The sequence below is a fragment of the Crotalus tigris genome, unplaced genomic scaffold (assembly GCF_016545835.1).
Source record: "Crotalus tigris isolate CLP2741 ecotype Arizona unplaced genomic scaffold, ASM1654583v1 scf7180000018485.2372832, whole genome shotgun sequence".
NCBI classification, from domain to species: Eukaryota; Metazoa; Chordata; class Lepidosauria; order Squamata; family Viperidae; genus Crotalus; species Crotalus tigris.
The window spans coordinates 1249080-1273909 of record NW_024097033.1 but is presented as its reverse complement, the minus strand read 5'-3'; the positions used below and the strand labels follow the sequence as shown (position 1 = coordinate 1273909).

At 45.6% G+C, this 24830-nt stretch overlaps 2 protein-coding genes across 10 annotated transcripts in view; both read right to left on the bottom strand.

The window, feature by feature from the left end:
* PTH2R (parathyroid hormone 2 receptor) overlaps window positions 1–15577 on the bottom strand; it is a 60026-nt gene extending 44449 nt beyond the window's left edge. For all 4 annotated transcript variants that reach the window (XM_039352907.1, XM_039352910.1, XM_039352908.1 and 1 more), the window contains exon 1: window positions 14320–15577. In XM_039352907.1, coding sequence (XP_039208841.1) covers window positions 14320–14376 — 57 coding nt within the window. In that variant the 5' untranslated portion in view covers window positions 14377–15577. The remainder of the gene's footprint in view (window positions 1–14319) is intronic.
* Window positions 15578–21956: 6379 nt separating this feature from the next.
* The window catches only part of PIKFYVE (phosphoinositide kinase, FYVE-type zinc finger containing), a 101738-nt gene continuing 98864 nt past the window's right edge, over window positions 21957–24830 (bottom strand). For all 6 annotated transcript variants that reach the window (XM_039352890.1, XM_039352888.1, XM_039352891.1 and 3 more), the window contains one exon: window positions 21957–24778. In XM_039352890.1, coding sequence (XP_039208824.1) covers window positions 24663–24778 — 116 coding nt within the window. In that variant the 3' untranslated portion in view covers window positions 21957–24662. The remainder of the gene's footprint in view (window positions 24779–24830) is intronic.

Below are 24830 nucleotides of genomic sequence, written 5' to 3'. Positions count from 1 at the left end.
AATCTCTTTAGACACCTCTTGTTGCTGTTCCTTCTGTAGCTGAGCTCTTCACAATGTTCCTCCACTAAATCATCAATATCAGCAGCATCAACCACCAGACCCATGGATTGGCCCAAAGATACCATATCCTGCGTAACTGTACCCTCTGTATCTGCAGGCTTAAGGTTGGCCTCAAACTCTTCAAAGTGTCTCTGAATCAAGCTTCTGGCCACAAATTCTTCCATGCTGAATTCATATTCTGATAAGAGACTTCATTCCAGGCCTTATCAGTAAGATGAAGGTGGTGCAGGATCTTGAAATGCACCTTCCAGAATTCTGAGAGGGTCAACTGGGTGTCGGAGAGGGCCTCACCTCTGGAAAGGTTTTTTGGTGTACAAGTTTTTGAAATTTGAAATGAACCTGCTGGTCCATGGGCTGGATGAGAGGAATAGTGTTCAGGGGAAGGAACCTTATAATGATGAAGCTGAACTTCTCTTGTAAATCATCCTTCAAACCTGGAGGATCTGCAGGTGCATTGTCCAAATGTATGATAGAAGAGTTTTCAGAGGCAAATATTTTTTTCACTGAAGGACCAAACACCTTATTTATCCACTCAGTGAAAAATTGCCTCATAACTTTGCTGTTTGCCCTCCACATCACATGGAGATTGCTTTTTATGGCATTATGCTTCTTGAAAACTTGTGGGTTTTCACTATGATAGATTAGTAGAGGCGTGAGTTTTAAGTCCCCAGTAACGTTCCCACACAACAACGGAGTCAGCCAGTCCTTCATTGGTTTGTGGCCTGGTAATGCCTTCTCCTCTTTTGTGATATAGGTTCTACTTGGCATTCCCCCCACCCCCCACCCCGGTCTGGTCTCATCATAGTTAAAAACTTGGTGGAGAATAAAACCACTAGCCTCTACGTAGTCATGAAATTCATGGACGAATTCATCATCAGCCCTTTTATTAGCACTTGATGCCTCGCCATGCCTCATGACCCTATCGTCTTTTCAAAATTATCAAACCAGCTGTGGCTTAAAAACTTCAATAATCTCACGACTCGTTCCCGGTTTATTTTTCAAAAGATCAGCATGCAACAGTTTCGCTTTTTCGAATTTCACGGTTTCTGACACACTGTCTGTAAGGACCCACCCCACTTTGCATTTTAAGAAGACAGAACTCTTGGAATAATTCTTCCAACAGGAATCCTTTATTAAGAGAAAATGGTTGCAGGCATGCTAGACAGGACTTGGGGTTCAAGCTCTCCCATTCAAGGTTTTAAGGGGTTCCCCAGTAGTCCCACCCAATCAACCCCCCTTCCAGTGATATTTTCAAGTATCACAATTCCATCCCCTTTCTTCTTCCGTCTGGATGGAGACTTCAGATAACTACATGAAAGGCAAATACCCTTCTTTGGTATGCTAACGCTTTGAGGTTACAATAAACACACATTCAGCATTCAGCTCTTTGAAGTGTACTGAAGGAAGTGAGGGCCATAAAGCCCCTTTGTTCTCCCCCTTCTCTCCCTTTTATGGCAGAATCCAGAGAAGGCAGAATTGGGAGTTTCTATATTTGATAATTAAAGATGAAATATAATTGGATTCTGACACTGTCACTCGCTAACTGATTCTCGTTTACCCAAATTAATAGCAGCTTTTCAATTTCCATGAGTGTTTGGGAATCCTGCTTTTTACTGCTTTAACTCCTTTTGCAACATCAGTCTTTTTTATCACTTCTTTATTCCTAATGATCGTGGAGAGCATTGTTCTAGGCATACTGTATTCCCTAGCAAGATCTGTAATGCGAATACCAGTCTTGTCTTTCTTTCTTTCTTTCTTTCTTTCTTTCTTTCTTTCTTTATGGTGGTACAAAGTAATTTTCTTTTCTATTTAGCACTATTATCACTACTGTTATGTCCCGAGCCTTGCAAACGGCTCGGGGCGTTTGCAGGCGGTCCCGGGCAGGTGCAAAGCTGCCCGGGACCAGACAGGCTGTCGCCAGCGCCGTGCGCATGCGCGGGTGCTGGCGTGGGAACAGTATCGCATTGACCCGGGAAATGTCTATATAAGAAGCTGGGAGGTTTTGGGAGCTGCTGAAGCCATCTACTTGTGAACTGAACACAGATTAAAGAAAACTGAGAACTACAACTGCTTCTCGTGTCTGCTTTTCGCCAAGGACTCAACACTGGCGACGAAGGTGGGATTGCCTTACATCACCTGGAAAGGAAGAAATGTAAGCTTACTCAAGTGAGTCCTGAGTGGCGGAACGGCGTTGACTCGGCAGCTACTCGCCAATCCAGTGCGCATTCGGGGGTAGGCTAGCTGATAGACCCGTCTCCTGAAGATGGCAAAGGTTGGAAGGCTTTCGGAGTTCGACGTCTCACATCCAGAGCGGTGGGAGTCCTACGTAGCCAGGGTGGAGAACTCCTTCAAGGCAAACCAAGTGAGGGAAGAGAGCTTGAAGGCTGCCACCCTGCTTTGTGTTTGCGGTCAAGACGCCTTCGAAATCGCAGAAAACCTTGCAGCACCTGGTCCAGTAGAGTCTGTTAGCTACGCAGATCTAAAGAAGCTACTGAAGGAGCACTTCCAGCCTAAGATGTCCGTCATCGCATGGCGCCACACCTTCGAGCAGAGGGATCAACGATCCGGAGAGTCGGCCAAAGAATACAACGCCGCATTGAGGAAGGCCGCCAAGCACTGCGAGTTCAAGGACCTCGAAGAACGACTGAGGGACCGATTCGTGTGCGGTTTAAGGCATCGAGATCTACAACAGAGGCTTTTCGCCAAAGAAGAACTGTCCTTCCAAGATGCCTTAAGAGAGGTCACCGCAGAAGAAGCAGCAAGCGGCGCTGTCAAGAACATGCGGCCGATCAGAAACAGTCCAGAAGTTGCATCCGTGCACCAGGAAGACGTCCAAGGAAACTCCGAGGAGGATCCGGACGAGGAAGTCGACCGTCTCCACCCCACAAAGGAAGGAAAGCAGAAGGGAAGCTCTTCAGCTCCACTCAAGTGCATCGGCTGTGGAGGTCGCCACAGGAGAACCGACTGCAAGTTCCACTCCGCTACCTGCCGGGCATGCGGCAAACAAGGACACATTGCAGCTGTGTGTCTGGGCCGACGAAAGGTACAACCTCAGGAAGAACTGCGCCTGAAAGGTACCGGGGTTCCCAGCCAGAATAGGGTAGGTTTTTGCGCTTCGCGAAGAAGCATCTTAAGGACAGGCACACACAAGCCCATCAAGAAAAAGCTATCACTCAAGGTGAAGCTACAAGGGGTTCCATTAACTATGGAACTAGACACAGGGTCTGCCCTTTCAATCATCTCCTTGCATACATTTAGGAAGATTTGTTCCGGTAGTGGAACTCAGGCCAAGTTAAGGCCTTCTGACCTTGTGTTAACAGATTTTCAAAATTCAAGAGTGTGTGTTAAGGGGGAGGCCACCCTTAATGTGCAATACAAGAGTTTTGAAGGTCCACTAGACGTATTAGTAGTAGGGGGTGAACAAACGAGTCTCATAGGACTCGATTGGTTTGAGGCCCTGGGGATACACATCACAGGACTCAACAGTTTACAAACACTCGACCTACAGGAAGTCTGCAAAGAATTTGCAGATGTTTTCAGCCCCCAGCTGGGCACATTCAAAGGACCCCCTGTGTCCTTAAAGCTAGACCCCACTGTCACTCCCATTAGAATTAAAGCAAGAAGGGTCCCTTTTTCTTTAAAGAGTAAAATTGACACTGAGTTAGACAAACTGATCCAACAGGGAATTCTAGAACCTGTTGATTCCAGTCCTTGGGAGACCCCCCTTGTCACGCCTCTAAAGGCAAATGGGGACATTCGCATTTGTGCTGATTACAAATGCACTCTTAATAAGGCATTGCAGCAACATGCCTATCCTGTTCCTGTGTCAGTCATATTCTTGCCTCCCTCCAGGGGGGGGCGCGTTTTTGCAAAGCTTGACCTAGCTCAAGCGTATCAACAGCTGCCTGTTGATGATGCTGCTGCTATAGCTCAGACTATTGTGACCCACAGGGGAGCCTTTAAGGTAAAAAGGCTACAGTTTGGAGTGAATGTCGCTCCTGGGATTTTCCAAAGCGTAATGGAAAACACACTACGGGGCATAGCGGGGGTTTGCCCCTACTTTGATGATGTCTTATTGCAGGAGACTCCACACACATTCTAGCTGAAAGGCTAAGGGCTGTTCTGTTAAGATTCAGGAAATCAGGCCTCAAGCTCAAAAAAGACAAATGCAAGATTGGGGTGCCTTCCACTGAATTTCTGGGGTTCAAAATTGATGCTGCTGGGATTCACCCTGCTGAATCCAAACTAACTGCTATTTTAGAAGCACCCAGGCCAAAGTCTAAGGCCGAACTTCAGGCCTTCCTGGGCCTCCTGAATTTCTACAATTCCTTCCTACCACATAAAGCCAGTGTGGCTGAGCCTCTTCACAGGCTACTAGACAAGCAAGCAGTGTGGCACTGGTCACAAACACATGAGGCTTGTTTTAACAAAGTCGAGGCCTTGCTCACTTCTAACAGTGTACTTGCACATTTCAACGAGTCCCTTCCTGTGTGCATCGCTTGTGATGCGTCCCCTTACGGGGTAGGAGCTGTCCTGAGTCACCTCAGGTCTGATGGAACTCAGGTTCCTGTTGCATATTACTCCAGAACATTGTCTTCTGCTGAGCGCAACTACGCTCAGATAGACAGGAAGGCTCTGGCTGTTGTTGCTGGAATTAAAAAATTCCATGATTTTCTATATGGCAGGCATTTCACGGTCTTCACTGACCATAAGCCTCTGCTGGGACTGTTTACCACACGTAAGCAGACTCCCCAAATCATTTCCCCTAGAATGCTTAGGTGGTCTATTTTTTTGTCTGCATATGATTTTTCTTTACTCCACAAGCCTGGGAAAGAAATGGGCCATGCTGATGGCCTCAGTAGATTGCCTCTGCCAGTAGTAGAAGCTGACCCTGCGCCAGCTGTCAACATTCTATCAATCCAAGCCTTGCCCGAGCTCCCTCTTAGTGCCAGGGATGTTGCCGCTGAAACAGGTACAGATCACACACTTTCACGTGTCCGTTCCTGGGTTTTGTCTGGTTGGCCTGAGCACTGCCCTAGTCCTGAGTTTCAGAGTTTCTGGTCCAAAAGGAACGAGCTGTCCCTTTCTCAGGGTTGTCTGCTTTGGGGAAACAGAGTTGTCATTCCCACCTCAATGAGGACTAGGGTCTTAGAATCCCTCCACGAGGGTCATCCTGGCATTGTTCGTATGAAGGCTCTTGCGCGCAGCCACTTGTGGTGGCCTGGTTTAGATAAAGATATTGAGGCTAAGGTGCATGCATGCCACCTGTGCCAACGATCTCGCCCAGAGATGCCCCAAGCTCCGTGCATAGATGGGAGGAAACACAGTCCCCATGGTCTAGGGTGCACATTGACTACGCTGGGCCCTTTCAGGGCCAGTTCTTCTTGGTCCTTGTTGACAGCCATTCAAAATGGCTTGAGGTTGTACCTGTCTCATCCACCACCACTGCAAAGACTATTCAGGTACTGAGGGGGATTTTTGCTGCACACGGGCTTCCAGATGTCATGTGTCTGACAACGGCCCTCAATTCACTTCCTCCGAATTCCAAGCTTTCTTACAGGCTAACATGATTTGTCATGCCACGTCTGCACCCTTCCACCCGTCCACCAACGGTATGGCTGAACGTATGGTGCGCATCACAAAGGACGCCTTGAAAAGACTCACCTACGGGGACTGGCATCACAGGTTCGCTGACTTTCTCCTTTCTTATCGCACCACACCATCCACTTCTACAGGGAGAAGCCCAACTGAACTTCGTTGGGGGCGTCAACTTACTACTAAACTTGACCGGTTGCATCCGGACAGACTGCCTTCATCTACCTCACATCCTAGGGCACCTAGACAACTACTTGTGGGTGCCCCGGTTTGGGCTCGCAATTACGGGCCTGGTCATACATGGGTCCCCGCTTCTATTTCCAGGGTCACAGGTCCTCTCTCCTACGAGGTAGCCCTGGACAACGGTCGTGTCTTGCGTCGGCACATCGACCAACTCCGCCCTAGGCGGGACCTTTCAGATGAGACTCCTGGGTCTTTTCCAGGGGGGGAGGGGGACCCTTTGGAGCAAAGGGAAGGGCACGAGTTGCTGCCCATCTCCACTGATGGAGCCACTGACGGCCCATTTCAAGCTTCCGCAAGTGCTCCGAAAAGGAATTCATGGAGCTTACCCACACAACAGGCACTCACGCCTACTCCAGCCAGGGAGTCACCCCGGGGGCATACTCACTGTCCACACACATCACACAGCACTCCAGTCACGGAGGATACCCGGGAGCATCCCAACAAATCATTCCCCGCAAGAGAGCTGGCACACAATCCCCAGAGTTGGCCTGACCTTACCCCTAATCCTACAGGGGGTCAAACTTACAGGGAGGTGGTCGAGGAACCAAGTCCCGACCGCAACACCTCTAGCTCAAATCAGGGAGTAACTGAGTTTTGGGAAGGTACAGAGGCCCACACGAGCCCGGACACAGAACGGGGCTTAGGGATTGGACAGCCTCCTGACAGGTCTTGGACGGACCTAGGAGGTTCTATAGAGACGCCCAGCAGTGGCTATCACTTCAAGGGGCCCGAGGGCCTACAGCTAGGCAGGTCAACCAGGTCACAAAGTGACAGAAGCCCTGGCCTGACGAGCCCGGTGGGCGAGCAAGCAGGCCAGGCATTGGGGCAAAGTCCTTGGAAGGCACCAAGGCATGATAAGGGGAACAGGCTCTTGTCACCCCTCAGTCAGGGAACACCTGTCAGAAACCCAGAGCTGAGAAGGTCACAGAGAGCAAGGAAGTCTCCTAAATACTTAGAGGATTACATAACATTGCTGGCTAAACAAAAGCCAGGTAACGATAGGAGCACTGAGAAGCAGAACACTGCATAAAATAATGATTATATGTTGGTAGTAGTTTTAGCCCGGGGGAAAGGGGTGTTATGTCCCGAGCCTTGCAAACGGCTCGGGGCGTTTGCAGGTGGTCCCGGGCAGGTGCAAAGCTGCCCGGGACCAGACAGGCTGTTGCCAGCACCGTGCGCATGCGCGGGTGCTGGCGCGGGAAAAGTATCGCATTGACCCGGGAAATGTCTATATAAGAAGCTGGGAGGTTTTGGGAGCTGCTGAAGCCATCTACTTGTGAACTGAACACAGATTAAAGAAAACTGAGAACTACAACTGCTTCTCGTGTCTGCTTTTCGCCAAGGACTCAACAACTACCATTTTCCTCTGATAGGAAAAAAATGCAAAAATCCCATAAGGGGATGTGCACTGGGTAAGAGCTACCACATAATTAACATGTGACCCTTTGTTTTGGTTGGAAAGAGTAGCAAGTCACAAGGCAGCTGACACCAACAACTTCTAGCATGTACATTGAGCACCAAACAAATGATGAGCACCAGAAAAAAATTTTCGCATCAAAATGCATCGAGTACCAAATTCAACGAGCTTCAAAGCAGTCGAGTACTGACGTACCACTGTTTTATTTGCAGTAAAATCTAATATGAGACATTAAGCACGTAAATTAAGCATCATAAATAGTACATTTGAAAAACATCAATTTATTACTATTCAGACTTTGAAAGAAAACTGTGAATACTGCCCAGCATTGTTGGGAGTTAGGTGGCATGCAAACTGAACTAACTAAATGAATAAAACACTAAAAATGAAGCATATTTATCTTAGATTTCATAGAAACATTATCTAGGTGCAGTTTATTGTTGAACAAGAACTGTTGAATTATTGTTATATACTAGAACTACATAAGCCTATAGTTATTTCCACTATAGAAATCTAGTTCCCTAAATTACACGATTTATTTATTTATTTATTTATTTGTGCATGCTCTACCAAGCCTCTCCCTGTTTTGCATTCATTTCCCATTTACACAAATTGTTCCAAATTATAAATAGGGTGGCAGCAAAAATATTGACTAGTTTAAGGACATTTTACCACTCTTGTATCATATGTTTGAGCTAAATCAGGTGTGTCAAACTGCCGGCCTGTGGGCCAGATGCATCATAGCAAAACCGTGCCCACCCCATTGCCAGCAATGGCAAAAAAAAAATCACAATAAGTCACGACACATCACGTGATGTTGCAAGTTTGACACCCCTGAGCTAGACAGTTAAAAATATTACTCCTTTAATTCAAAAGTTAGATTCATACCTTATGGTATTCATGGTTTAATCACTAGCCTAATGACTTTATTCACTTATTTCTCTATGATTAACAAGCCATAACAACCTCTGACCATATATTAGAGATCACAGTATTGAATTCATATATCATGCGGAATCAAAACCAAATTATTAAATAAGCCACTTTATAAAAGTGGGCAACCTGGCAGAGATTTCTAAACAAATATTGTATTAATATCTTTCAGAAGATTATGAAAATTTGCTGACAACAATGAGACTAGACTAGGGCATACGTATAGGTAGTTTTCCCTTGATGACCACACTTGGGACTGGCAACTCAATCACACTGCATGACTGTGATGGCCTTATGACATCTCTTATTTAGTCATTAAGTGAATCACTGTGGCTCATTAATATTATATTATATGTGGCCTGGATTTTACTGCCAGTTTCTCCATTGGCTTCTTTGTCAAAAGTCAATTGTGAAGTATGCAAATGACAATTATGTGTCTGTGGAGTGCTGTGACAGTTATTAACGTACACTGGTTGCAAAGCACCTGAATGTCAATCATGTATTATGGGGTTGCAAAGGTGAAGACTGGTCATAAAGTAACTGGTCATTGTAACTTCAAACAATCACTAAACCGGGCAGTCATTAAGTGAAGTCTACCTATAGAGAAAATCTCACCAATAGGTAAGGCATAAGAGTTTCCTGTATCTTTTTGCTGCCATTTTGTTTTTGTCTGGATTTCTGAAGCCCAGATGCCAGCAGAAAAGAATGAAAAAACATCAATCTTAATTTTCTTAGGAGCTCACCTTTGGAAATAAATACAGTAGAATCAAATCCTGAAATGATGTCAACACTGCTAATATTGAATATTCTTGCTTTGACAAAATATGCAGAACTGTCTGGTATTTTTAGAGTTAATTCAGATGACAGAGAAAGGGAGGAGATTAGTAAGGAAAGCCCGGGAAAAGGAACGGAAGTGAATCTTTGCCCTCCAGGTTAATTGGAAGATGTGAATCATGACCCCAAAATAGGGGAGGGGAAATGCCTGGAATGTTATGTGCAAAGGGAAGGGGAAATTCAGATCTTGGCATCCATCATGCCGTGCTGACACGCCTCTACACTAATAAAGGCTTTTTTAGGTTAAACCATGCCTGAAAGTTCTTTGAAGTATTTCATTAGTCAGACACATGACAGATGATCTTTGGTGGGAAACAGCACTAAAAGAATTCTCTCTCTCTCTCCTCTTCTTCTTCCATAAACAGGAAGAAGGTGAGAGTTAGAAAAGTGCAGCCAGGCATGGCACCCATTGCAACTGGGCTCTTCCTTCCTTTATTCTTTCCTTCTGTCCACACATTCTTCTTCTGCAGGGGCTCCCTGCACTTGTGCAGCAAAGCTACATAGGACTACTTAGACGCGGCAGAGAGGACAAAATGCAATGTCTTTTCTGCTGTCTTGTGGTTGTCCATATTTCTGCAGCCCAGATATGGAAGCTTTACCCTGGGGGATTAGGTTTGTTAAAAGCATGGGATAAAAATTGGGTGACAAGGGTGATATATCACAAGGTAGGAGCCTCCCTTTTCTTAATTTTAACCATTGCTCTAGATCTGCACGTTCGCCGAGCAAGAGGAATGGCCTCGCTGGGGGGGGGGCTGAAGTAAGCAGGTGCGGGGTGTGTGGGGCAGCTCTACCCCCTCACCTGCCTTGCCTTGTGGTGGCAACGACGCAACATGCGCTCTCCTGCCCCACTGTGGCAGCAAGGTGGGATGGAGTGGGCAGGGTCCTAAATAGGGCTTATTTTGGGGGTAGGGCTTATATTAGGCCTACATTCAAAAATCAGGGTAGGTCTTATTTTTGGGGTAGGTCTAATTTTTGGGAAAACATGGTATGTGTGATTAACCTATTAACCTAAAATCAGTTCTGATATCGCTGACAGCTTATTATTCTAAATAGGAAACCTTCATTTTGTTTGCAAATAATAATATTAAAGATTCTAACTACCAGCAAGAATGAGTCCTTACATTTAAAGAGCACTTGTCATTTTAGATCCATCATGGCAGCGCCTGTTAGTGGGCATCCACTCACCTGCTGCCTGCCACGTCCCTCACCTTGTTGTGTCACTATGGCATCGCCAGCCGTCCCATTAAAGTGAGTGGGACTGTCGGTGAGTCAACAGTAGGTCAGAGGAGCCACTGCGGGACAGAGATGACAGTTGCTCTTTTTAAATTATGATTTAAATCGACTTGATTTAAATCAAATCCATCCTGCTAAAACAGGCATCTCTCTCGCCATCAACTTTTTCCCGGGGTCACCCTGGCACACACTTTCTCCTGCAAGACATGGTTTTGTGGAGAAGAAAGCAGCATGAACAATTAACTCTGGCAGAACCCCAAATGTTTGATTACATGGGGCTGGGCTGTCCTGGATCTTTATGTAGCTATAAAATTTGTTGTTGTTAATTGCGAAGCCGTGTCCGACCCATCGCGACCCCATGGACAACGTTCCTCCAGGTCTTCCTGTCCTCTACCATCTTCTGGAGTCCACTTAAGTTCACACCTACTGCTTCAGTGACTCCATCCAGCCATCTCATTCTCTGTCGTCCCCTTCTTCTATTGCCCTCAATCTTTCCCAGCATTAGGCCCTTCTCCAGTGAGTCCTTCCTTCTCATTAGATGGCCAAAGTATTTGAGTTTCAACTTCAGGATCTGGCCTTCTAAAGAGCAGTCAGGGTTGATCTCTTCTAGGACTGACCGGTTTGAATGCCTTGCAGTCCAAGGGACTCGCAGGAGTCTTCTCCAGCACCATAGTTCAAAGGCCTCAATTCTTTGCGCTCAGCCTTTCTTATGGTCCAACTTTCACAGCCATACATTGCAACTGGGAAAACCATGGCCTGGACTATACGCACTTTTGTTGGCAGGGTGATGTCTCTGCTTTTTAGTATGCTGTCCTAGATTTGCCATAGCTTTCCTCCCCAGGAGCAAGCGTCTTTTAATTTCTTGGCTGCAGTCCCCATCTGAGGTGATCTTGGAGCCCAGAAAAATAAAATCTGTCACTACCTCCATTTCTTCCCCATCTATTTGCCAGGAATTGAGAGGGCCGGATGCCATGATTTTGGTTTTCTTAATGTTGAGTTTCAAGCCAACTTTTGCACTCTCCTTCTTCACCCGCATCAAGAGGCTCTTTAGTTCCTCTTCACTTTCTGCCATTAGAGTGGTATCATCTGCATATCTTAGGTTGTTGATATTTCTCCCGGCAATCTTAATTCCAACTTTTGATTCATCTAGCCCTGCCTTTCTCATGATGTGCTCTGCATATAAGTTAAATAGGCAGGGCGACAGTATACAGCCTTGCCGGACTCCTTTTCCAATTTTGAACCAATCAGTGGTTCCGTGTTCAGTTCTCACTGTTGCTTCTTGACCCGCATATAGGTTTCTCAAGAGACAAATGAGATGGTCTGGTACTCCCATCTCTTTAAGAACTTGCCACAATTTGTTGTGATCCACACAATCAAAGGCTTTTGCATAGTCAATGAAGCAGAAGTAGATGTTTTTCTGGAACTCCCTAGCTTTCTCCATGATCCAGCGTATGTTGGCAATTTGATCTCTAGTTCCTCTGCCTCTTCGAAATCCTGCCTGTACTTCTGGTAGTTCTTGATCTACATACTGCTGGAGTCTAGCTTGTAGGATTTTAAGCATAACTTTACTAGCATGTGAAATGAGTGCAATGGTGCGATAGTTTGAACATTCTTTGGCATTGCCTTTCTTTGGAATTGGAATGTAAACTGACCTTTTCCAGTCCTGTGGCCACTGTTGAGTTTTCCAAATTTGCTGGCAAATTGAGTGTAGCACTTTTACTGCATCATCTTTTTGAATAGCTCAGCTGGAATACTGTCGCCTCCACTAGCTTTGTTGTTGCTCAGATTTTCTAAGGCCCATTTCATATAAAATTGGGAGGGGCCAAACTGGAGAATGCTGCCTCCCCCCCTCATTAGCTGTTTGACAACTGTAGGTGATAGAAAAATGTGCAAACTTTTGAAAGATCCATTAGAAAAAAAATATGGAAAAACAAAATGTTTTTCATTGACCAACCAAAACTGGCAAGGGATTCCAGAGAAATACTATTATCCTAGCTCAGAGGCATAGTAGAAATCTTTGGCTACATAAACCAGCTCAGTGCTTCTCTTTCTGATTATCTCTCCCTCTCCCCCTCTTCCTTCTCTTCTTCAATGTCTTCTAGCTAATTCAGAGCTAAGAATGTACACTTTGAAGATCTTGCACAAACACAGCATTTCCCTGCTATTCAGGAAAACAGGCCCACTTTTCAAATTTTGTTTTGCTAGTTCCTACCAGACAAAAAAATTCTAAAGACAGTAAAAAGAAAGATTTAAAGAAGAGATGTAATAAATGGAAGGGGGAAGAAAGAGAAAAAATGCTGATTAAAGTTAATCATAAAAAAAACTGAGTGAAAAGAGAGAATGGTGATATACAGTTCAGATTTCTCTTCTCTCTGCCTGCCAAGTTGTCTTTCACTTTCTAGTACTGTAGTTGAGATCATTCCGTCATTTATTTCTATTGTGTGGTATATAAAATAACAATATATTTCTTAAATTTCTCCTTAGTCCAATTCTATTCCCCAATTAGTATAATTAGGACTGTTGCTCAAGGATTTCAGCCATCATAATAAAAATGTATTCCATAACTGGCACGTTTGCTGATATTGTTTACCAATGTTGTATTTTTAGGTATTGCTTTTCATATTGTAGAAAACTTAGCTACCATCTGTTCAATTCTTGTTTAGATTTTTTTTATTAAAACATGCATTTTACAAATCAGCTGTTGCAAATAAATCCATCTAATTTATATCTTCACAACAACCGCATGAAATCAGTTAGCTGGAGTAAATAAAAAGGTTATCTCATAAACGTGAATAACTCCAGAAGAATGTATATGAGATTTTAAAATAATTTCACTTTTCATTCATTTCCCCCCCCCATGTATTTTTCTGAACCTTTTCTCAATCTTTTCTAGATGACATTGCCACACTTAATGTCACTCCACAATGTTTTAGACAAGCCTGTGTAATATTTCACAGAGAAGCCATGTTTCATGTTAAAGATAAGGCCCGATTTCAGATCCTCCCCATGGCTTTGGCTATTCTACATGCATTGCCTCTTCCGTGGTTGCTTGAATCCCCTCCTGCACCTCTCTCTTTGAAGGTACTTTCATTGCTTCTGTCCAGTGCAACCTGCACCAAGAAGCACCAGCAGCCACAGCCAAAAACAGTATATGGTCAGAATGAAATGCAACCTGTGGCACAGAAGAGAATCTTCCACTTCTAGCCCCAAAGAAGCAAAGCTACTCTTCTATTGGAAAGAAACAGCTTTGGCTATGGGGAAAGTCCACTGACAGGAGCAATTTGCAGCACAGTGGAAATGGGATAAACCCCACCAGAGAGGAATAAGGAACTGAAGCTCCAAAGATCATAGTTCAACCATTCTTGGACTTAAAGGAAAGTAAATTATAGGGAATCAATCTTAAACTTGTAGAATTCATGTTTCATTAGCTAACAGCATCGATTTTACCTGACGTTTCAAATTGTTCTTTTTAAGGAGAGAAACACATGCATTTAATAATAGTGTGCTGACCTCCTAGCTGTTAAGGCATGCAGGTTTCAAATAAATGACCAAAGTTCAATAAAACAATAAACAGAGCCACTGCCATTAAACGCTCAGCAATTGTCTTAGGGCTGATCTGCTATAAAACCGATGCTGCAGATACCGCTTGCTGTTTTTTTTCGTTCCTTTGGGAGATACAACCTTACCTGGAGAACTGATTAGGGAAAAAGTTTAGCAAGATTTTTTCTTTGTTGGGGGTGCGGGGTAGGGTGGTGGAAATGGCTCATCTCCGGGATTCAGAGCCAGAAAGGGTCTCTTTCCAAAAGAAGAACTACCTCAATCGCTCCAACAGGTCGCCCTTGAACTGCGGGCCATAACTGCACCCCGATCCTGATCGCCGGCAGCCTCGCACGACACATCCCCAGGGTACGGCTTGAGGGACTTGCCTCCGCCCGCTTCCCAGCAGCGCTCCCTCACAGACCCTCTTCGGCTGAGGGGCTCGCGGCGCGCCCTGGCTTCCTTACCTCCGCCAGAGCCAGGAAGCAGCCGCCCACCGCGAGGAACGCCAAGACTGGCGGCATTGTCGGGTCGTTGCTAATCTCTGCGCCGAGGCAAGTTGGAAAGGACTCCGAGGAAAAGGAGCGAAATAGCAGGGAGGAAACCCAGCGGCGAAGAAGCGGGGCTGAGCGGCGGAGCAACGTCGCTTTGTTGCTGCCGTCTGAGGCGTCCAAAATCAGACGGAAGAGCAGGACTGAGCCGCACAAACCGAGGCGAACTTCACGGGCACCGGCTTTAGTCGAAAGAGACGGGAAGCGACGCGCGGCCGGAGAGCCGTGGACCGAGCCGTCCTTCTCCCTTTCCACTCAACCGGAGGCGGTCAGGGCCGAGGTCAGGCGAAGGGTTGAGCTCACAGCGGGACGCGTGGAGAAAGGCAGCTGCTTAGCGACTCCTGCCTAGCTTTCGGGGCTGGTCGCCGACCCGGACTCTTCCGCGTCCACGCGGGACGCTCTCAAGGCAGCGGCGAACCTTCCCGTCTCTTGGAACGGAATTCCCACCCACTCCCGATCCTCTCGGGCGCGGAGGAAGGCAGGTGCAGGGAGGTTCCCTTTGCCGGCCTCAGCTTCAGCTCTGGGGAAGGGGAGGCGGCGGGCCTGGAGACACCAGCTATCTCACTCCCGCCGCCCACCTAGTGCAAATCCCCTTTTCCCATCCTGCAACAGGGATGGTATAAAAATGTAAATAGATAACGAGCCCGGACAAAAAAGGACTTGCAGAGCCACATACAGGCATTAAAAAAAATTAAAGCAACGTGGTGAGCGGGGAGGAGATTGCAGAGCAACAGAATAATTCAGTCCTCGTTGCTGTGAGCGGAATGGACTGTCCCGCCGAATCCGACTTTTTCGACGCAGAACTTTGAAGCAACGGTATAATAAAAAAGCTCCGTTTGGGCCACATGAGCCACCGAAAAATTCATCCCTTTTTAGGGCTGGATGATTCAGGCCCCTAGCTGGTGAATCTTTAAAAAGAAAAAAAAAACACCTTTGGTGGCAAAATTGTGACTGAACCGACAACCTGCAGAGAGGAGGAAAATACGGTAGGAAGCAATGGACATGCTGCAGGAAGCTTCAGTCCTACAACCTGTGTTTCCTTGGAAAGTTAATTCTTCAGAACTCCCTCAAACCATAATCAGGATCATAATTAAATTGACCATATTTCTAGGCTTGGATGTTACCAAACCCAAGCTATAAGATGTATTAATTAAGCCAGTGGTTCTCAACCTTCCTAATGCCGCAACCCTTTAATACAGTTCCTCATGTTGTGGTGACTCCCAACCGCCCATCCAGCTGGCCGGGGGGTATCAAAAACTTGACCCCCCCAAAAAGGAAAAAATGGGAAAGTATAGGTAGTCCTCGACTTAACAGCAATTCGCTTAGTGAATGTTTGAAGTTACAACAGCACTGAAAAAGCGAATTATGATCATTTTTCACACTTATGATTGTTGCAGCATCCCGGGTCATGTGATTTACATTGGATGCTTGACAACTGATTCATACTTAATGACGTTCACAGTGTCCCAGGGTCATGTGATCAATGGCCAGGGGACGTGGCCAACTGATCACTCAGGTTGCAGAATGCCTGGGGGGGGAAATCTGTGGGTCTCTGGGATGGGACTGGGGTGGGTACCTGCCTTCCTTCCCTCCCTTCTCTCCCCTTGTCCCTTCCTTCCTTCTTTTCTTCCTTTCTTTCACCTCTCTCTTAGTCTTTCTCCTTCCCTCCCTCTCCCATTGTTCCTTCCTTCTTTTCTTCCTTTCCTTCAGCTCCCTTAGTCTCTTCCACCTTCCCTCCCTCTTTCCCATTGTCCCTTCCTTCTTTCCTTCCTTTCCTTCACCTCCTTCTTAGTCTCTTCCTCCTTCCTTCCCTCTCTCCCATTGTCCCTTCCTTCCTTCTTTCCTTCCTTTCCTTCACCTCCCTCTTAGCTCCTTCCTTCCTTTCCTCCCTTCCATTGTTCCTTCCTTCCTTCCCTCTCTCATTGTCTCTTACTTCCCTCCCTCTTTGTCCCTTCCTTCCTCCCCCCCTCCATGCCCAGGAGGGGACAAGGGGAGGGGGACAGGCTGCCAGAGGCAGAGGAGAGCTCCGCCCAGCTCACTTGCTCAGCTTCACCAGAAAAGAGCCGAGGTGGCACAGCAGTTAGAGTGCAGTACTGCAGGCCACTTTAGCTGACTGTGTTCAGCAGGTCAGCGGTTCAAATCTCACCGGCTCAAGGTTGACTCAGCCTTCCATCCTTCTGAGGTAGGTAAAATTAGGACCCAGATTGTTGGGGGCAATGTAAATATATATATACATTGCTTACTGGTGTACACCGCTTAGAGAGTGCTTGCACTTAAAGCGGTATATAAGTCTCATAAATAAATAAATAAAACAAGCTGCTTGCTAAGTTAACAGAAGCCCCAGGATCAGCACCGGGCTACAGCTGATTCACGCTTCTGCTAAATTAGCAAGCGGCATGTTTTTTAGCAAAGCTGGAGCAAGATTGCTGGGCAGGAGCCAAGGAGAGCTTCTACAGCTGACCTGCTTCTTGGCTGCTCTGCAAAAGCGTGGATCAGCTGCAGAGGTTCGCCCTGATCCTGGACAAGAGGGAAGGAAGGAAGGAAGGATGGAAGGGACAAGGGGAGAGAGGGAGGGAAGGAGGGACAAAGGGAGGTGACGGAAAGGAAGGAAGGAAGGAAGGGACAAGGGGAGAGAGGGAGGGAAGGAGGGACAAAGAGGGAGGCGAAGGAAAGGAAGGAAGGAAGGGACAATGAGAGAGGGAGGTAAGGAGGAAGAGACCAAGTGGGAGGGAAGGAAAGGAAGTTCCAGCCAACAGAGGCTTGGCAGCCCGGCTGCCAAGAAACAGAAGAGCGCAAAGCCAAGGAGAAGGTGGCGGTTTCCTCCCAAAGGGGGCTCCTTTTTTCCACCCCTTCCCTGGGTTTGTGGAGAATTTCTCGTCACCAACACTGACAGGTTCTCCTTTGAGCCCGCCACGAGCTTTCTTGCCCCCTTTGCTTCCCCACCCCGCTTTCATGAGGATTGTGGCGCCCTTGGGAAGCCGATCGTGCTTTCAAGCTTAGGAGAGGAGGAGGAGTCCCTTCCTCCTTCCCTCCCTCTCTCCCTGTCAAGCCCCGGCAGGCTCGACATGAACGGGCAGAAGAGGAGTCGAGGACGGGCGGGGTGGCAAAGGAGACCGATGGACGTCGCCAGACCTCCCAGCTGACAAGCGCAAGTTCGGGGGTCTCCAGCTGACGGGCGCAGGAGTTGGGTGCTGCGGCGGCCTCCCCTTCGCTGACCTGCATGCACGAGAAGTCAATCCGGTTGCTGCACAATGAGTCTCCGGGGAGGGCGGGGCCTTGCTCTGCGCCTGCACTCTTCATGCGCCCCCTGCAGGGCATATTTGGTAGAGTTTGTGCAGACTGCTGCCAAGCAGCATATTTTCCACAAACAAGTGAGGTGGAGCGGAGAGGGGGAGGGAGAAAAGGCGACCACTGTGAAAGGCTCGTGAGACCTCCAAAAGGGTCGCGACCCACAGGTTGAGAACCGCTGATTTAAGCAGAAGTTCTTCTTTATTTTCTTTGACTCTACACGAAGGCATTAGCACAGAAGCACAAAGAAACTGTAGAGATCAAGCCAAATATAATCTTTCAAAATATAATCTTTATGTATAATCCATCTCTCATATATAATAGCTATTGTCCTTTTATTTTTGCTTGCTTTCTGTATGTGCTCCATTGTATTCTAAATTGTGCTGACCAAAGAAAATGTTTCTGTTACTTTAAACTGTGTTGTTTAAGAGAAAGCCTAAGAAATTGCAATCTCCCACGCACCCCTCTCTCCTTGGATTGCATATCTTTCCCTTCTCTTTCTCTGCTATGGCTTTAAAATGTTAACAGCTCTCTACCGGCCTGCAAAGTAATAAAGTTAATGGGTTAATTGCCACCTATTGTGCTAGTGTGTGTTCAAGCTTAGAGATGCAGAAATATAAGCCAGGATAGAGATTCAAAGGAACTTTTTAGATGCGCAGAAACCTTGTGATGTTTATTGGTTATAAAAAGCAAAAACTTTTTTGATTAGTGCTCTCCATCTTCTCTGCTGTCTAAAGGAGAGTGGAGTGCCCAGCATATATTCTTTGATCAAAGAAAAATAAAGCTGTATTCTGATTCAGAGGCCTCGTGTTCAGAGTCTCATTGGGATTTATTTGGATTCTGAGCTGGAAAACCTGACAAAACTGACAAAAACCCAGTAGCTATATTGCAGCAGCTTTTCTAATAATTTCCCAGAAGCTCTGGGCAACAAGTGGGAATTCCGGGGAACTGTAGATTGTGTGTATGTGTGCCTCTGAAGAGATTATAGGACAGCGGTTCTCAACCTTTGGGTCGCGACCCCATTTGGGGTCGAACGACCATTTTACGGGGGTTGCCAAATAATGCGATCCGCCATTTTTTCCCTCGGGGCGGGGCCGCGCATGTACACCGCGCATGGGGTGGCACTGCGTATGCGCGCCACGCATGGGGCGGTGGCGCGCATGCGCGGCGCGTCCTTATGACGGGGTCGCCGTATAAAAAGGTTGAGAACCACTGTTATAGGAGAACCATGTTAAGTCTTTGGTGACAAATCAGAGTCTGGTAGCACCTTTTCCAATTAACATATTAAGAGGTGTAAGCTTTCATGAACTGCAGCTCACTTCATCAGATGCAAACTCCTGATTTTACCTTTAAGATCTGCTTATATGACACACGAGATGCTTGAATAGAAGGAAAGCAACTGCACCATGCTCCAGTTCCCAGGCTTTTCATGGGCAACACAGGAGTTGGCAAGCTCAATGAAATTGTGAAAGAACCAACAAAGTACTCCTTTTCAAGTTGGACTCACCCATTCCATCCTTTTTCTAAAATTCATGCAAAGATATTATTACCCAATGTTTTAATACCTATTTCCAAATATGTATTATACATTTGAGTTGAAATTTTGTTAAAACATTTGGAAATGGTCTAGATCAGCGGTTCTCAATCTGTGGATCGCAACCCTTTTGGGGGTTGCACGAGCCTCTCACAGGGGTCGCCTAAGACCATCAGAAAACACATATTTCTGATGGTCTTAGGCACGGCTTGCCAATCACCTTCTCTCCCTCCCCCCCCTCTGCTCCACCTCACTTGTTTGTGGAAAATATGCTGCTTGACGGCAGTCTGCATGAACTCTACTAAATGTGCCCTGCAGTAGGCGCATGAAGAGCGCAGGCGCAGAGCAAGGCCCCGTCCTCCCCAGAGACTCATTGTGCAGCAACCAGATTGACTTCTTATGCATGCAGATCAGCGAAGGAGAGGCCGCCGCAGCATCCAACTCCTGCGCCCGTCAGCTGGCGACCCCTGAACTTGCGCTTGTCAGCTGGGAGGTCTGACGACGGCCACCAGTCTCCTTTGCCACCCCGCCAGTCCTTGACTCCTCCGCCCGTTCATGTCGAGCCTGCCGGGGCTTGACAGAGAGAGAGGGAGGGAAGGAGGAAGGGACTCCTTCTCCTCTCCTAAGCTTGAAAACACGATCGGCTTCCCAAGGGCGCCACAACCCTCATAAAAGCGGGGGGGAAGCAAAGGGGGCGAGAAAGCTCGTGGTGAGCTCGAAGGAGCACCTGTCACCATTGGTGACAAGAAATTCCCCACAAACACAGGGACGGGATGGAAAAAAGGAGCCCCCTTTGGGAGGAAACCGCCACCTTCTCCTTGGCTTTGCGCTCTTCTGTTTCTCGGCAGCCGGGCTGCCAAGCCTTTGCTGGCTGGAACTTCCTTTCCTTCCCTTCCTCTTGGTCTCTTCCTCCTTCCCTCCCTCTCTCCCCTTGTCCCTTCCTTTCTTCCTTTCCCTCACCCCCCTTTGTCCCTCCTTCCCTCCCTCTCTCCCCTTGTCCCTTCCTTCCTTTCCTTCACCTTTCTTTGTCCCTCCTTCCCCCCTCTTTCCCCTTGTCCCTTCCGTCCTTCTTTCCTTCCTTCCCTCTTGTCCAGGATCGGGGCAAACCTCTACAGCTGATATGCGCTTTTGCAGAGCAGCCAAGAAGCAGGTCAGCTGTAGCAGCTCTCCTTGGCTCTTGCCCAGCAAACTTGCTCGAGCTTTGCTAGAAAACATGCCGCTTGCTAATTTAGCAGAAGTGTGAATCAGCTGTAGCCCGGCGCTGATCCTGGGGCTTCTGCTAACTTAGCAAGCGGCTTGTTTTCTGGCGAAGCTGAGCAAGTGAGCTGGGCGGAGCTCTCCTCTGCCTCTGGAAGCCTGTCCCCCTCCCCTTGTCCCTTCCTGGGCATGGAGGGGGGGAGGAAGGAAGGGACAAAGAGGGAGGGAAGTAAGGGACAATGAGAGAGGGAAGGAAGGAACAATGGAAGGGAGGGAAGGAAGGGACAAAGAGGGAAGGAAGGAACTAAGGGTGGGGAAGGAAAGGAAGAAAAGAAGCGACAATGGGAAAGGAAGGGAAGGAGGAAGAGACTAAGGGAGGTGAAGGAAAGGAAGGAAAGAAGGAAGGGACAATGGGAGAGGGAGGGAAGGAGGAAGAGACTAAGAAGGAGGTGAAGGAAAGGAAGGGACAATGGGAAAGGGAGGGAAGGAGGAAGAGACTAAGGGAGGTGAAGGAAAGGAAGGAAAGAAGGAAGGGACAATGGGAGAGAGGGAAGGAAGGAGGAAGAGACTAAGAAGGAGGTGAAGGAAAGGAAGGAAAGAAGGGACAATGGGAAAGGGAGGGAAGGAGGAAGAGACTAAGAAGGAGGTGAAGGAAAGGAAGGAAAGATGGTAGGGACAATGGGAAAGAGGGAGGGAAGGAGGAAGAGACTAAGGGAGGTGAAGGAAAGAAAGAAAAGATGGTAGGGACAATGGGAAAGGGAGGGAAGGAGGAAGAGACTAAGAAGGAGGTGAAGGAAAGGAAGGAAAGATGGTAGGGACAATGGGAGAGAGGGAGGGAAGGAGGAAGAGACTAAGAGGGAAGTGAAGGGAAGAAAGAAAAGAAGGAAGGGGCAAGGGGAGAGAAGGGAGGGAAGGAAGGCAGGCACCCACCCCAGTCCCATCCCAGAGACCCATAGATTCCCCCCCCCACAGGCATTCTGCAACCTGAGTGATTAGCTGGCCACGCCCCCTGGCCATTGATCACGTGACCCTGGGACACTGTGAACGTCCTAAGTATGAATCAGTTGTCAAGCATCCGAATGTAAATCACATGACCCTGGGGATGCTGCAACAATCATAAGTGTGAAAAATGTTCATAATTCGCTTTTTCAGTGCTGTTGTAACTTCAAACATTCACTAAGCGAATTGTTGTTAAGTCGAGGACTACCTATACTTTCCCATTTTTTCCTTTTTGGGGGGGTCAAGTTTTTGATACCCCCCGGCCAGCTGGATGGGCGGTTGGGGGTCACCACAACATGAGGAACTGTATTAAAGCGTCGCACATTAGGAAGGTTGAGAACCACTGGTCTAGATGGTAGTTGTCTGTTTGCACCTTTGGATAGCAAGATATAACAATCAAATGTATGTAATATCTCTCCCGATAACCGTAGTACATAAGTGACTCAAATCAATCTTCTCATTTTACAATTCCAACATTAGTATTTTGAGACAAGGATGAAATAAACCAGGTGGGCACAACAGATAATATTTCAATTATTTTATTGTTACACTCTCTATACATAATTTTGTAAATGGACAAATGTATTTAAATAGCTTAACATATCAGAATCATAAAAAAAATCTCAACTGATAAAAATATGCACATTATATACATTAAATAAATAATCTGAAAATATTTTATGGTTAACATGGTATTTTTTAACATTTTGATTCAATTATTTTTCCCAATTGTAACACAGATAATTTGTTGGAGTATATTAAACAATGCCCATTGTTTAGGTTGTAGGAATATGGATCACCTATTAAGTTGCGTGTTATGCACATAACCCCTTACCATTGCTAACTGAATAGTTAATGAAGTATATCTTTCCCACAATTATAGGCTTAATTAGACACAAAAGACACAAGAAATCTATACATATCAAAATTAAAAGGAACATATCAGAGTGAGTACAACTTGAATACTGTTCAAAATATTTGCTTCCAGAATACTGTGTTAACACTCCATATCAATTTAAAGAGGTGACAAACTAAATAACGTATCAAGATTTGGGGGACCACCATACAAATTTCTGGTATAAAATGTTGAGTGGTATTTATTATTTTTTTCAAAATGTAAAGAAATCACTATTAACAGAATTTGAAATGTTATGGACAATCTTCAACAGAATTCATTTTAAAAAGAAAAAAACTGCTTTACTTTCTAGCTAAGGTGCTCCTGAATATTTTTCCATGATGCAGAACTCCAATCACCCTTAATTCTTGTTGGAAGTTACATTAGTTGGGTGTATTGTGTATATCAGGACAGATGCGTGTGTAGGGTGTACATGTGTGTATATGCTTCAATTATGGCAAGGAAGTTACATTAGAATTCGAATATGACATTTTCAGTTGCTACTTGTGTATTAATATGCATATTCATTACTCACAACTGCCTACAAATATTTTGACCTCTGGATAATTAGCAAAAGAAGTGATCCATGGAAAGTTACTTCATGCTATATTTTGTTCTTTAAATTCAGACATTTGTTTCAAATTACTTTGTACCAACTAAATACTAATACTGCTGCTTAAGTAATGAATAATTAAGGAATGTGTTTTTTCACTGATATCAAAGCTAATGACTTTTACTCAATAGCCCTAAATAAATAAATAAATAAAATGAATATAAACAGAATAAAAACTTGGTTATAAACATTAATTTATTCAAATGATTATCTGGTTTCATATAAAAAATTTTATTACTTCAGACAAATTTAAACAAGACTAGTCACAAAAGCAGATTTAAGATTTTAACTTCCCCATGAAAAATCCAACCTACAACCTAGTCCACACATGCATCATCAACTGTCTCTAAGCCAGAATTTAATGACTCCTTGGAATGCTGTAATTTTCCTTAGGCTATGAAAAATAGTGTAGGTTTAAGGCTCCTGGCTGCAACCAGAAGAGTAATCAAAAGGGAAAACTTACATCAATTCAACCAACAACTTGGGCTCAAGCCAAGTGGTAGACAATCAGTAAGGCTACAAATTTATCTGCTTAATGACACATGTTTTTAATGTAGTAAACATTTTGTATTTACAAAAAATACTAAAAAAAGTGCTTACTCTCAATTTGTAAAAGTACCCAAATCTTTACCCATGAAGTCTAATTTGCCACCCACCCATATCCTCCTCATACCTCCTCCTGTTTCTTTTCTTGTTCAGAGCATCTACCACAACTGCAAATGTTTTGTGGTGCCAAAGGAACTACTGTTTTAACAGCCTAATTTATTAATACAACCTGAGTATGTGCAGCACAGCAACATCAATAGTACATTCCTCAAATGGCGCTAAAATGAAAAGAAACTAGGATAATGTTTTTATCAAGTAGCTATTAGTTATTGAAGTAAAATAAAATCTGATCAAAAACATCCCAATATTTTGCTGTGACAAAAAGAGAGAATGGAATAAGAGTTAAAGGCATATTTTAAAGTAACACCTAGTGGTTTGAGACTGACACTCAACCACAGAGGTTCCACTTGAGAAAATATTTACCTTTGGGGCACATATATATTTGAACCTGAACTTTTCTGAAATTTGTTTCAAGCCTAAATTAGAATTCATAAAGAGAAGTAGCCCTCCAATAAAATATCAGACCATACAAAAACTGTACAACATTAAAACAGGGCTCCAAATGGCCATATGGGATGTATGAAATGATTAAAATAATCAAAATACTGCTCAACGGAAAATTGCAAAATAAATCCAGTGCGTAACAAATCACACAATACACAATAACGCTTACAAAATAAACTCCTACCACAGGGGCAGCACTATTAACAGTCTCGCTTGGTTCCTCATGATTAAAGACAACAGAATCAAAACTGCAGTTGGCGGGGCCAGTATGCCCCCTATGATTAAGACCATTGTTTTGATTGTTCACAAAAGCCACTGGCTAATCAGTGCATCAATACAATGCCGCGTAATTTCTGACAAGCTCCCCCTTGGTCCCAGACCTGTCCATTTCAGGTTTCGTGGAAGTTAACATTCTGATTCGGAAAACCAAATGCTTCTTCCACTGCGGTGCTGGCATCTCAAGAGCAAATTCATATGGCAAGAAAGCCTAGCTATGAAGGCTGTAGCAGAAGACCCTTGAGCTGCTGATGTCAGAGGTGAGCTGAGGATGGGAATGGAGAAAGACAGTCCTCTGTTATATCCTTTTTGAATCAGAAGAAATCATTCCGTTGTACCATTTTATCTTAGCAGTTCAAGCCCAGGCCTGTCCAGTGATCCGGTACCATCAAAAAGTACTTATCCATTGCTTCACAAAATCTAGTACGGTACAATTCCGGAGATACCACAGTTGGCATTTTACCTAATAATGCAAATGAAGAAAAAGATCCTTGAAAATGTTATAATAAATAATA